Here is a 15,192-nt window from a genome sequence, read left to right as displayed (position 1 = left end):
CAAATACATTTTGTGGTATAAACCAAATCCTTATGCACATGAAAGAAACTTCTTCTGTCAATACATTTCATAGACTCTTTAATTATAAGACAGTTGATTTAAAAATATCTCATTTTATATATAGGAAATATGGACATTGCAGTTGGATGTTTTGCCATTTGAAAGTGAGTAACAGTAGAATTGTAGAATGAGCCATTGGAGAATCTGGCTTTCATCAAGAAAAGGCAGATTAAATCACAGAAACAGAAGATCATTAATGCACAACATATGACAGTATAAAGCAGGCCTCTCCAGTCCAGCCTGATCTCACTGGAAAAAATAACCATTTTACAAGATGAAGATTACGCATGATTATCATTACGACCCAATATGATTACATACGATTTTCAGAATAAAAGCATGAAGACTAGCCAAATCATACAATAGAGATTTATGTAAGAATACCACTTATCCACAAATTCGCCAAAATGTGAAATAGTTACAAATTATCATGAGACTGTATTGTTCAACCTTAATGTGAGTGATGACTATTTGAAAAGTTGAAATAATATACTTGATATACCATCTGTGTCTTTGGATTATGCTTCAGGATGTCAGTAACCCGCTGTTGCTGTTTTCATTGTCAGTCATGTCCTAGGAATCATAATTAAATCTCTTGATATCCTGCGTCAATGAATATCATTCTCTTTCTGTTGGTCACTTCGACAATCATAATTTGCATAGCTGGCCATAGCCAAATATTCGGTTATAAATAGTTCATAACACACTCATAACTTCAGTAATTTCTGATGCTTTGTAAAGGGACCCCTAGTGTTGGAACTCTGACACAACGTCGAAGTGACCGAATGAAAGGGAACGTCTCGGTCACGTATGGTAACTCTTGTTCGTTTACTGGCATTGCTGACCTCTTTATCATTTTATGTTAGCCCATCGGATAAAATTGGGTAAAACGAGAAAAATTTCACGGTGAAAGGTGAATGGGGCTCTCCATCTGTTATAAGAAATCATAATATGCAAGTAATTTTTTATAAGTGAGCAATTTATTTAGTAAAATAATGCACACCCAAGGTGGTGATGTGGCCATGACGCGAAGCCCCAATAAGTTAATTATTTTCATGATTTTTCTGAAAATAATTGCACACCTTTGAATGTCCGTCAGCCAATTAGATTCAAGCATTCAATATTAATTATAACTAAAAATAACATGAATGTTATAGGATCTACATCATATTTGGAGCTTAAAATTTAATTTTTTTTTTTTAAATAAAGCACAACCATCTTTGGCTGCAAATCTTGGCATGAACTTAAGAGAAGTCATATGCATTTTATTGTCTTTGGATACATGGTCACATATGATATAAAGTGATGAAGTCATGGAAACGAAGACTGAGTTGCTATATCTTTGTCTGTCGTGGTCTGGCAGTAAATTCCCTAACTAAACATCAGGAACAGATAGAGGAGGAGAAAGACAGAGAGAAAGACAGACAGAGAGATATAATATCAGACCCAGATCACCCAAAGCTCAATGTTTGGACACCTGACATGTAGTGTTACATCATTTCTACACTGAAGGCCAGTGACGTGACACAAGGAGAACGCTCATGTTAGAATCAATAAAGCTTGATTAAAGTGCTCTAGTTTTGTCACGTCTCGTCACCCTCTCTCAGTATAGACATTGTGTTTGTCTGCATGGGTTTCAACTGACCTGTATATGAAGACTGTGACCGTTACGATGATGATAAATATGAAGCACACCACGATGGAGATCATCTGGTGCATGGTGACCGTCTCTGAGGAACAAAACCAAGAACACAATCTCCACACATCTGAATTTCATTAGGGTTCACACAGACAGCAGTAAGACCTGCTGAAATAATTTCATACATATTATTTTATTCGGACCGCTTCTCTGTCTTTCTCTTCCACAGATGTCAGTGTTTGAAACTGCTTTAAAGAGAACTTTATGAAAGTGACAAAAACCCAAATGCACGATGAGAGCAATGCAAGACTGGAATTATTCAGATGGGTCATTACTACCATGTACGGTTCCATGTCTTCATCATGCATGGTCTTACATTTAGATGATATTAGTATTTTTAACACAATATCCCATTCAGTAGGTTGGGGTCAGTACGTTTTATTTCAGCAAGTAAATGAAACTGATCAAGTGACAGTAAAGCCAGTTACAAAATTAACAATGTATATAGTTGTATATTGTTGTTATTCTAATATTCACATGGAAAACAGCTCTTTAAAACCGCAATAATATTTCACAATATTACTGTTTTTTGTTGTATTTTTGGTCAGTTGAAGGCGGCCTTGGTAAGCAAAAAAAATTACCAACCCCAAATGTTTAAACTCCAGTATACATTTAGATTTGAATAAGTAGTGACTAACTACTTAAATAAAACTGGCAATTTATTAAAAAATATTGTAAGTATTGTAATATTATACAGTATTAGATTTGATTCATTCTGTGATTAATTTGTGCTGTTAGTTGGTTTCCTTCTTCTATCTTTAATAAAATTACATAATTTGGGTTATTTACTAAGAAATATACTTCAAGCTATGTTTACTTTGGCTATTAATTTCTCTCCTGTTCATTTTTGTAACATTGTATAAATCAACTAAGCTGATGTGCCTGAGCTTTAACAGAGCATATTTCAGTCTTTCTGGTGTACAGAAAGACCTGTAAAAATCTGTTCAAATTAAGCTGCAGTTAAAAATGGTGCTGCACAACAGGAATAACCCATTTTAGACATGCCGTTTCTTACTCTTGCTCCTCAGTGGGCTCTTTGAGGATCATTTTCAGGTGACGAGTGTTTCACCCGCTCTCTCAACAATGATCAACTGCTGTGTGCAATTTTTTGGATCTGTTATTAACCTAAATTTAATTAAGTAACATTACAGAACTACATTAAAACAACATGAAAAATGCCTTGATTTAATTATTACGTTAATCATTAACTTCAAGTGTGTTATCCTGCTTACCAATACACATTTTTGCATCTGTTAACTCATCCCTACAATCTTCATTTCAGGAGGTACTGATTCTACTTTGAAATATTACAGTACACTAACTTATGACGAGAAACATTATTTAACACTTTATACTTCTATATATGATGCAAGCAGGTGTATACTATTTGTATTCTGAAAAATACTCATTAGTTAAGAATATTGTACAGTCAGCCAGTCAAATATATCTCAATAGTGTTAAACCATAAACAAATGAAATGACTGACTATATAATGCCTGTTTTATAACACGTTTTATTGTTTTATTGCTACTTATTAAATTAAATTAAAAATTAAATTTATGCATTTAGCAGACGCTTTTATCCAAAGCGACTTAGAGTGCATTCATGGCTATCAATTTTTACCTATCATGTGTTCCCGGGGAATCGAACCCCCAACCTTGCGCTTGATATGCAAATCTCTACCAACTGAGCAACAAGAAACACTAATAATTTATTTCTAATTTGTTTTATTATGTGGGATACATTTGGGAACATGATTTAGTCTGAGTTTAGTGGAGTCTGGTGTCTTTTCATACAGGTCTATTATTACATGAGTTATATAGGGCTGCACTCACTTGCCAAGCAGGCAGGGTTGTCGTTTTTGAAGCCACACAGTGGGCTATCTGGAGGCGGACTCCCCTTCAGCCAGTACACCTTCATTCCTGGCTCTGGAATCATCCGCTTCTGACTGCCATTATACACGGACACAATCTAGGACATACAGCCATCATTTCAGCAGTGGTGAGATGGGTTTAGCCATGTATTTTAAATTTGAAGAGGCGTATGATCAGATGAAGACCTCTGTACCTGATAAACTCCAGTATTCGTGTCGGTCATGTCCCATAGAGCAAAGTCAATCTCCCGATCGCCATTCTCATCCAGCTGAACGAGTCCGGTAACCCCTTTCAAGATTAGAAAACAAACATTAGAACAGAGGTTCATATAAAAGCTGGTCTGTTGGGCTGTGCAATGCAATTTGAGCCATTCAGGAGAAAATGCACGGGTACTGAATGTAAACAATGCTGATTACATTGATTACGTTCTGGTGAAAGCTCGCACATGTGTCATGGTACTCACTAAAATGGCAGAACTCGGGGAGAAGAACTGTGGAATAAATTTTTATTTTTGTTTAATTTGCACACAAAAACTATTCTCGTAGCTTTGCAAAATTGAAGTCGAGCCACTGATGTCTTGGTACGTTTCTGGGACTTGGACTGTCTTATGCATCATGGTCAGAGAGCTCTCAGATTTCATCAACCAAAGATGAACTAAGGTCTTTTGCGATTATAACGACATGAGGATGAGTGTATAAGCCATGTATTTATTTGTATTTACTTATTTGTATCTACTTATTTGTATTTTTTATTCTTTTATTATGTGTTTTATGTTCTGTCGCTGTCATTCTGTTGTACTGTGGAGCTTCTGTCACGAAAACAAATTCCTCGTATGTGTAAACATACCTGGCAATAAAGCTCATTCTGATTCTGATTCTGATAATGACATAATTTTAAAAAATGCCCAAATTAAAGAACACAGACACAACATCTAATTCACATACAGACCAACCCAATATACTAAAAATGCTGTGCAAATTAGCGAAGTCAAAAAAAAGCAGAGCCGATGCCCATCAGGGGCCTGTTCCATGATGGAAGCTGAACAAATTCAGAGTTACAGGATTGGTTTTGAGTTGACAATACCAAACCTCTCCAATCTTTGTTGGTAAGATGACGCTGATCATCAACTTTCTTTGTCAACTCAGGCTTTGATCCCGAGTTTGTGGAGCGAGTGCACATGAATGTGTGACATCACTGGTGAACAGCCAATCCTGAGCCTTGCAACACAAAGCAAGTTTGATTTACTTCTCGCGAGAGACCCAGCAAGATTCAAAACTAAGGGTTAAAGGTTTTGCTAAAGGTTAAGAAATTGAAGAATATGACAAATTTAAAAGGTCATATGAAACATGAAGGAGGACAAATAAAATAAATTATCTTGCTTATCATTGCAGTCACAAGATTTGAAAATATATAGTGGTAGAGACTCAAACATGTATCTCAAAGGTCAGTTTTATTTTTTAAATAGTGCAATCTATTGATACTAGAGATTATTTATACAGGTGCAGGTCATATAATTAGAATAATAAAGTTGATTAATTTCGCTAATTACTTTCAAAAAGTGAAACTTTATATTGTATACATTCATTACACGCAGACTGATATTTTTCAAATGTTTATTTCTTTTAATTTTGATGATTATAACTGACAACTAAGGAAAATTCCAAATTCTGTATTTCAGAAAATTTGAATGTTACTTAAGACCAATAAAAAAAAAAAAAAGATTTTTAGAAATCATGGCCAACTCAAAAGTATGAACATGAAAAGTATGAGCATGTACAGCACTCAATGCTTAGTTGTGGCTCCTTTTTCCTGAATTACTGCAGCAATGCGGCGTGGCATGGAGTCAATCAGTCTGTGGCACTGTTCAGGTGTTATGAGAGCCCAGGTTGCTCTGATAGTGGCCTTTAGCTCTTCTGCATTCTTGGGTCTGGCATATCACATCTTCCTCTTCACAATACCCCATAGATTTTCTATGGGGTTAAGGTCAGGCGAGTTTGCCGGCCAATTAAGAACAGGGATACCATGGTCCTTAAACCAGGTACTGGTAGCACTAGCACTGTGTGCAGGTGCAAAGTCCTGTTGGAAAATGAAATCTGCATCTCCATAAAGTTGGTCAGCAGCAGGAAGCATGAAGTGCTCTAAAACTTCCAGGCTGCGTTGACCTTGGACCACAGCAAACACAGTTGACCAACACCAGCAGATGACATGACACCCCAAATCATCACTGACTGTGGAAACTTTACACTGGACCTAAAGCAACATAGATTGTGTGCCTCTCCTCTGTTCCTCCAGACTCTGGGACCCTGATTTCCAAAGGAAATGCAAAATTTACTTTCATCAGAGAACATAATGTTGGACCATTCTGCAGCAGTCCAGTCCTTTTTTAAGCGAGGAGCTTCTGATGCTGTCTGTTGTTCAAGAGTGGCTTGACACAAGGAATATGACAGCTGAAACCCATGTCTTACATACGTCTGTGCGTAATGGTGCTTGAAGCACTGACTCCAGCTGCAGTCCACTCTTTGTGAATTTCCCCCACATTTTTGAATGGGTTTTGTTTCTCAATCCTCTCCAGGGTGCGGTTATCCCTATTGCTTGTACACTTTTTTTCTACCAAATCTTTTCCTTCCCTTCGCCTCTCTATTAATGTGCTTGAACACATATTTCTGTGAACAGCCAGACTATTTTGTAATGACATTTTGTGTCTTGCCCTCCTTGTGCATGGTGTCAATGGTCGTCTTTTGGACAACTGTTAGGTCAGCAGTCTTCCCCATGATTATGTAGCCTACAGAACTAGACTGAGAGACCATTTAAAGGCCTTTGCAGGTGATTTGAGTTAATTAGCTCTGTGCCACACATTAATTAGAGTGTGGCACCAGGTGTCTTCAATATTGAACCTTTTCACAATATTCTAATTTTCTGAAATACTGAATTTGGGATTTTCCTTAGTTGTCAGTTATAACCATAAAAGTTAAAATAAATAAACATTTGAAATATATCAGCCTGTGTGTAATGAATGAATATAAATAAATAAACTTTTTGATGATATTCTAATTATATGACAAGCACCTGTATTACATGTGTATATATGTATACATTAAAATTGATTTATATTTTCCCTTTAGAGTTATTTCCTTGATTTGGACTTTCCAGTTATTTCTATAACTTTTTTAGTTTACTTTGGTTTGTCAGCTTTGGTTATTTTTCTAGCTCCCCTTTTACTTTGTTTCTAGGTAATTGTGAGAAAGCCCTAACCATGCCCCCTAATGGCTTGCATAGCTCAGTTAGGAGCGGACATTTTGACTTGACAGCAGCAGGTTACAAATCAGGCTGGCTGGACTGTTTATTCGACGGTTGTTTATGTTTTTCCTGTGTGTAAATGATTACGGACCACATTTGTGTGAAGTAACATATTCAACCAGTCTATGATTAAAAAAGTTAAATTGGGATCCTCTCTCCTGTTTCTCTAACCGGAAACACACACCACCATCTTGGCTACACATAAACCCACTGAGCATCCCATAGGCTCCTTCGAGCCGGATGTGCATCAAGATGGACCCTGAACCTCCCAATGCAACTGAGCCTGTCGTCCAGCCTTGTCCTCCAAGAGAGAGACACCTTCCTGCCCATCTCGCTGATTACGACGTCCAGCTCCCACTTAACGTACATCCGGAGCCACCTCCTGCTGATTCGACTTCGCAGAGACCATCTAGACCAGGGATAGGCAACTTCGGTCCTGGAGGGCCACTGTCCTGCAGAGTTTAGCTCCAACCCTAATTAAACACACCTGAACAAGGCAATCAGTGTTTTCGGGATTACTACATAAATACAGGCAGGTGAGTTTTTATGAGGGCTGAAGCTAAACTCTGCAGGATAGTGGCCCTCCAGGACTGGAGTTGCCTATCCCTGATCTAGACCATCAAGACATGCATCTAGATCCATTTCTTCTGGTACGATGTCCAGTACTTCATCAAGATCTCATCGCAATGCACAACACAGATATCCCAGACATGGACTCGCTTTGCAGGGACCAATGAAATCTCAGATTTCCTCTAAGATTCAACCCTTCTGCCCATACTATAATACAAAGGACCACTTCCTTAACATGTGTCCCAAATTCAAGATAATGAGTACAAATCAAATAGTACAGTGGATAACCAATGAGAAGCGCTGTTGGAAATGTGGGCAAACCCATAAGCCAGACAGTTGTACTCTGAAAAGAACCTGCACCAACTGTAAAGAGTTACATCTGACCATCTTGCATGATGCAGCTTTACAGATCCAAAAAAGTTTGCTGCTGGTCAACATTCCTACCCCTCAGGTCTATTTAGACTAGCCCAACCGATCTCAAAAGGTAATGCTCAAGATAGTCAAGGTCTTACTGCACAACCATAAGAAAGTAGTGGAAGCATATGCAGTGTCGGACGATGGTTCAGAGCGCAGCATTGTTTTGTCACAGGCTGTAGTTCAGTTGAACCTCCCCACTGAACCTGAAACACTAACACTACGCACATTCCATCATGATGTAGTTAATTTGCATGGAGCCACTGTTTCCCTCTATGTGTCACCCTTGCACAGACCAGGCAAGAAATACCTGATTCCTCATGCATTCACTGCAGATAATCTTAAGACTATCTGAACATTCCTACCCGGTGTCTGCTCTCCAGCATAAGTAAGAGCATCTTAGGTCCTTGCGATTACCCTGGATTGACAACGGCCAACCTTTATTGCTTATCAGGTCTGACATGCCTCACCTGCTTACTCCTGTCCAGCCAGTGTGTATGGGACCTGCAAATGGACCAATTGCCATCTGTACTAGACTTGGTTGGACCCTCCAATGTCCTACAGGGCTTAGTCATCCCATCCTTTCCACCCTACGGTGTCTTCACGTAACCACAACCATGTTGAATACTGAGTTATTCAAGAACGTGGAACGCCTCTGGCATTCAGAATTGATACTCTGCCCTATGTAAACGAGAAGACAGCCACTCGCTCCAAGCAAGACCAGTATGCCCTCTCTCTTCTCCAGACACATACCACCAGGGTAGAAGTCAGCTGTGTTATGTGATACGCCACTCCCTTGCTCAGACGGCCCAATGCTGAATTTTTATAGCCCCTAAAGAAGCAGTGATGGCAAACCTTCAAAGCACTGAGCGTAAACTTCTTTTCTAAAGTTCTTTTTATGTAGACAACTGTCTTCATAGCCTTCGTACTGCTGCAGAAGCAAGAGCATTAGTAGACAACCTACGGAAACTTTTGCTCATCGGTGGATTCGATCTTCGTCAATGGGCCAGCAAACCGACCTGAGGTTATTCAGCATCTCCCCTCTGAAGCAAGATCACAGAATAGTGAACTCTGGCTATCACAGAAGAGTACTGACCTCATGGAAGGTACACTTGGGCTACTGTGGAACTGCCTCACAGACTCGTTCAGCTACAAACCCAGCCAATGCGGATGCCTTGAACCCACTCTACAGAATGTCTACAGCGTTTTAGCATCACAGTATGATCCCCTGGGTTATCTAATTCCATTTACAACCTGAGCTAAAGTGCTGGTCCAGGATTTGTGGAAGAACAATCTAGGGTGGGATGACCCAATCACATCTGACAGCCTGTTAACTAGATGGCAAGACTGGCAGCAAGACCTCCACAATTCAGATCATGTTGCAATCCCATGGTGTTACACTCCATATGAAGGACAAGCGGAAATCCTCAATCAGGATTTATATATATTATGTGATGCATCTGAGAGGGCCTATGGCTCAGTGGCCTACATGCGCACAGAAAAACAATGAAGGACATGTCCCTGTCTCATTTGTGTTAGCTCATAGTTTCATTTTCTCTTTTTGTTTGGGTCTCATTTTTAGTTTCTCTTGAGTTTGACTTATTTCTTTTGAGTATGTATTTTTTTTCCCTTTTTGAGTTATTTACTTGATTTAGTCTTTCCAGTTATGTCTAGAACTTTATTTTCTTTACTTTTATTTGTTTCTTTACCTTTTAGTTTTCTTTGGTTTGTCAGCTTTGGTTATTTCTCTAGCTCCCCTTTTACTTTTGTTTCTAGGTCATAGTATTCTTGTCTGCCATTTTGCTCTTTTTGTTGTTTTTTTATTATTTCTTCTTTTGTTGTCTTGAGTCTTTTCTGGTGTTTGGTGAGTTCTCTGTCTGTTCCTGTCTTGCCTCTTGCTTTCTCCCTGGCCACTGGGTCTCCTCGCCTGGAGGTCTGACATGTGCAGTTTCACCTCCATAGCCAAGTGCGCTTGGTTCCTGCTGCTGTTGTCTGGTCTCTAGTGCTGCCTCCTCTACAGTCCTGCACTTGGTTGTCACACAGGGCCTTTCTCTGTGGTCATCCCCCACACCTACCTGCTCCACAATCATGTGCCCTACCCTACTGTCTGGACCGTTCAAGCCACTCCTTCCTATCATGCCTTGTCTAATTTGTCAAACTTCCCTTGCTCATTCTGCATTTGGGTCCTTTCCCTCAGTAACCGTGACAGTTGTGTGATTCATTTTAATACTCTCCTCCCATAGATTTTGTGTCTGAAATGGAAACTCCTGATGAATGAATATTCAATAAGGTCAGGTGCAAAAATAACTGTCTCCACGCTTTTTCAGTGCTAATTCATCACTGTGTGTCTTTAATAAATCCTATTTTAACAAAAAGAATGTTTAAGCTGGTGCAAGCTGTTAATAAATCTGGCCTATAGTCATGAAAGTGTACTCCACATACACTTAAGTGGCCTTTTATTTAATTAATATAATATTTTTGTATTGCATGTACTTTATTTGTATATGATTTTAAGCATACAATCAATACAATTAAGCACACTACATTTTCACAAGTGTTGTATTGAGCCTTTGGTCTAATCTGCACTGGCACACCATTAATCATTCATCATATAGCAGTTTAAATATCATTGATGGATGAACACAAGGCTAACAAAGACAGCAGCAGATGCACAGCACCTGTAGGGAAAAAAAGTATTGGCCAAACCACATGGGGGAAACGAGGCTAAAAGATAATCACACCTCATTTATCCAGTTGATTTTCCCATCATTGATGCAGTAAGCACTGAGCAAGCACACCATGCTTCTCACCTGCAATGTGACTTGTGCCGGCACTCAGCATTAATGCCCACAACCTGAGTGCAGTTTTCTGATGCCTGGTACAGAGCCTAGAACACCTGCTAACCCATGCAGAGACATCCAAAAGGCTCCGTTTTAACAAGCCACAGCCATTTTCTCATAGCTTATTTTCCACAATACAAAAAAAAAAAAAAAAAAAAAAAAACTGGCTTAAACCTTGTATTGTAGTGTTCTAACTTTTTTTAAAACTTGTTTTAGAGAATTAGATTATAAAAGCTTATTTCCACAAAAATAAAAATATGAAAAAAGGTAAAGTCATAATTGCAGGATGTAAACAGAATTCAATGAAAAAGTTGGAATTGTAAGTCTGAGAATTCAGAGAAAAATTCAAAACTGTAATATGTAAACAAAGAATTCTGAGTAAGAAAGTCAGATTTGCAAGATGTTAACTCAGAATTATGAAGAAAAAGATCTATATTTTGAGATTTTAGTTCCATATCAGAAAAATGCAGCTTTATTCATTAGATCTAGAGGTCTTTTCGGGTGGAATGTTTTTCTCCTCAGAAATGCATATTAGAAGTGAGTGTGTGTGAGTTTGAAATAAACTGGCCACTGAATGTTCTTTGATGTGTTTGGTCCATCTGCTGTGGTTTACCACCTTAACCTCTTCCCAACAGCCCCTGTGATTATGAACACAGATCTGCTGTCCTGCACCACATCTGACACTCAGTCACTCTATGTCACCACAGGATCCTGATTCAATAAAATCCCTAAATATAGCACGAGCCATGCAAAACTCACCTTTCTGTGGTTGCCAGGATGGTGTTATATGATTTATAGCTCTAGGTTAGTGGTTTTCAACTAGAACCCCACAGCAATCTTGCAAGGTGGTTGTAAGATGACTAAAAATCTTTTACAAATTGTATTAAAATAATAATAATAAAAAAAATATGTACACTAACAACATGGGATAATATTTCTCAGTATACTGAAAAGAAAACACTGAAAATGATCTGTCGTTTGGACAGTTTTCATTTTCATTGCAATGTAGAGATCTGTACAGACTGATTTTGCTCTACTCCAAGTTTCATTCCTCGTGCATTACTTTCAGATTTTATTCCTGAGTCGGTGTCCCTGTATATAATGAATCTGTACTAATGGATGGATTTGAAGTAATAAACCACTCAAACATTCAAATTCTGTTATTTAATGACGATCAATGTGTAAGCTTTCAAGACTCACACAACAAAACTGCTTCATTAAATAAAAATTCTCCTATAATTCAAAATAAATGTGACATACGGTGCAGGTTTGGCATCATTATGTTACAAAACACTCAAGAACCTATGGCATTTGAGACACTGAAGCTTATTTGGAAGAAACCCATGTTGAAAGTATTTTAAAAAATACAGCATTTTTGGAACAACATGAGAATGAGTAAATAAAAACTACATTTCATTTTGGGATGAACTATTGTATTAACAGGTACAGCGGCACGCTCAAAATAACTGAATTTGTGATGGAACTTGGCTGATTCACAACAGTCTAATTCTAGTTATAAGAGTCTTTAGAGAGTTGCTATTCCTGATATCCTTTACCCATGTCACGTTCCCCAGGTATACTTTCTCATTTTCATGCCAAAATGGTGTGAGTGGGTTTGAATGCATAATGACTACATGTATTTTGTCAAGCTGCAGACTCTTTCAACCCAGTATCGTTTTCAGTGACAGCAGGATGGAGAATTACTTTTACTGCCTCTGCATTTTGATACTGATCAATACTGCTCACCATGGGAAGCGAGACAGAGACCGACTGCAATGGCGATGAGCAAGACATGTTTAATGGAGTAGAAAGAATAACAGAGTGACGCGGAAAACACAATGAAGACAGAATCGGCCAAGACTGTGATTAGAAATCAATGTTGAATAAAGAGACTCAAAGACAGTGTTGTGTCTAGAGAGACACTATTAAAACAGATGTCATGAATGCACATTTTTCTGAGCAGTAATGGTTATTTGGGCTCCCATGATCCCAGTGGAGAGCCAGGTTCAGCTAGCAGCATAGAGTTTCATCCCTGTCACGGCCCCGTACAGTTTCCATTTGAGCCTCACTAATAGGCTGCCAATATGGAGTGTGTGTGTGTGCATGCATGTATGTGTGTTAAGTGGGGGTACGTGCATGTGTGCATGCTCAGGAGTGTTTGTCTCTCCGATCGAGGACATAGTTCCCTCCCTCCTCAATATCTGAGCCGGAGTGTACCAGTTTTTGCAGCATCAAATTAAATGAATAAAGAAAGCTGTTACTGGAGCCTGCAAAAGCGTTTTCCCTTTGAAACAGCCCCTTTAGTTAGATTGATTTCAGAGGAAAACATATTTTTATGAGGTTTTGTTAATGTAATTAGACATCAGCGTTAATTTTGTAATTTGACAGACCTCCCTCTTGCATATAGCGACAGGAGAAAAAAGCAATGCTGCCATATTTTTTAGCTGTCACCTTGTGCATGATTTTGCACATAAATACTTGTTATAAAGAGTAAATCTTCATACACACTGCAAACCATTTACAACAGAAACACCAAATGTTTCCTTTTATGAAATGTTATCAATAGGATGTTCTCTTGGCAAGCAAAAACACAGCATATGCTGGCAAGTTTGAACAAGTGGGACTCGTGTGGTGTGAATGTGCTCTAAAAATCCTACTGTCAGAGGACACAAGAACTTCATATTGCCACCAGAGGGATTGCGGACTGAATCATGGGGAGAGGCTTGCAGAACATTCAGATGGTTTGCTTGGGTGTGGGAATGGATAGAGTGGGGTCTTCTCATATCAAGACATATAAAAAGCATGAACATTTCTAAATCTATATTCTTCCCACCCTGACCAAAATATATCCTGTTCACATGATCTGCATGATGGGAAATGCACCTCGAAACACAAGCGAAGATGGCTAGTAAAAACAATTATTACTTAGAATTCATACATCTCCAGTAATAACAGGCTGTGCTTCTGAAGGGGTCAAAGTTGAAACAGTTTAAATTTAGTGTTGCAACACTGGACCTGTAAGTAACATTTGATGATTTGCTCCATGGAGTTTACAGTGCCTGTTTTCTAAATTCTGTCTTTTCTGGATTTAATTTTTCTGGTTTTAATAGTTTTATAAAATTATAATAAATAGAAGGATTTCTAATAAGTTGTTAAAGAATATATGAAAGTTTAAACTTGTGCTTTCAAGCAATTTATCAAGTTAGTTTTTGTTAACATAATGTGTATACATTTATTATGTATATATAAATACAAACACATGCATGTATATATTTAAAAAAAGTGTTGTGTTTATATATTAAAATATAATCCCTCATAATAATATAATACATTTATATTCCTGTAAATATTTCCAAAATATATACTGAATGTATATGTATTTATATATACAAAACAAATAAACACAGTACACATAAATATATTATGTAAACAATTTTTTTTTTTTTATTTTGGAGGCGATTAATCATTTGACAGCACTAGTTTAAAGATAATAGTGCCGTATAATTTTTATATAATCATTTATTTAAATTCTGTGTTGTTTGTTCTTCTGAAATGTGTTTTATGATTTAATACTTATTTATTGTCATAAATGATGGCAATAAAATGAATGTATAAAATATTAACTTTTTTTTAATGAACTGAATTTTGAAAAAAAAAATTGCAAACAAACTGTCAAAACTGTTTGTCCAAGCTAAAACATGGTTTAAAAACGATGATATGTGTGTAACATTCCTCAAAAAAAAAAAAAAAAATAGTTGTTCTTATTGTTACTTTGAGAATTACATTTTACTGCCCAACTGCAATTTATTTCTGTCATAATTTCTTCAAGTTAAAGCAAACTTTTATTTTATTCATCCAAATTGTGTGAAATACTTTAACATTCCCCATTATACAGTAAATTCCATTCTGTAATTCCATCTGCTTTTTCCACATCACTGAAATCATAGTGACCTGAGTTTAATACACTGAGGAACATTAACAGAGGTTATGCGAAAAGGACTTCACAGATGGATCAACTTCAAATTACTAAGAAAAATGCATTCAGTATATTTTTCTTACTTTGTAACCAAAGCAACTTAAAAAAACATTGAGCCTTAACTGGGTATCTAATACAAAGCAAGAGCTCAGACAAGGTCAGAATTGATGGTTGGCGGTTGGTAGAGAGTCTTTAAGAATGAGCAGACAGAAAGATTTTAGATCTCAATTGATTAAGAGCAAATGAATTTGAGTCCTCAGTCAATTTCAAGTGGATTTGATTGCCTGTTATAAGAACTTCACAGCATGACTGCTCACACACTGTCGATAGCATTGGCCAGCTTGTGAACAAACGGTCAATAACGTTCCTTGCTGAGTCAAATATAGTAGTATTATGTAGAAAACAATGGCTTTGAATTTAGTGCCATCTGTTTCTCCTAGATTGAATTATAAATACAAATGT

The 15,192-nt window shown here is 37.5% G+C and overlaps 1 protein-coding gene across 1 annotated transcript in view; it reads right to left on the bottom strand.

Annotated features, from left to right (window-relative positions):
• Window positions 1-15,192, bottom strand: part of LOC113119502 (atrial natriuretic peptide receptor 1-like) — a 113,562-nt gene that overhangs the window by 23,517 nt on the left and 74,853 nt on the right. The window contains exons 6-8 of the mRNA XM_026289033.1: window positions 3,827-3,921; window positions 3,595-3,730; window positions 1,706-1,790 (exon numbers count right to left, since the gene is read on the bottom strand). Of these exons, the coding sequence (XP_026144818.1) occupies window positions 1,706-1,790; window positions 3,595-3,730; window positions 3,827-3,921 (316 nt within the window). The remainder of the gene's footprint in view (window positions 1-1,705; window positions 1,791-3,594; window positions 3,731-3,826; window positions 3,922-15,192) is intronic.

This window comes from Carassius auratus, chromosome 19 (genome assembly GCF_003368295.1).
Source record: "Carassius auratus strain Wakin chromosome 19, ASM336829v1, whole genome shotgun sequence".
NCBI lineage: Eukaryota > Metazoa > Chordata > Actinopteri > Cypriniformes > Cyprinidae > Carassius > Carassius auratus.
Note: the sequence above shows the minus strand (reverse complement) of the source record. Positions and strands in the feature narration are given on the sequence as shown.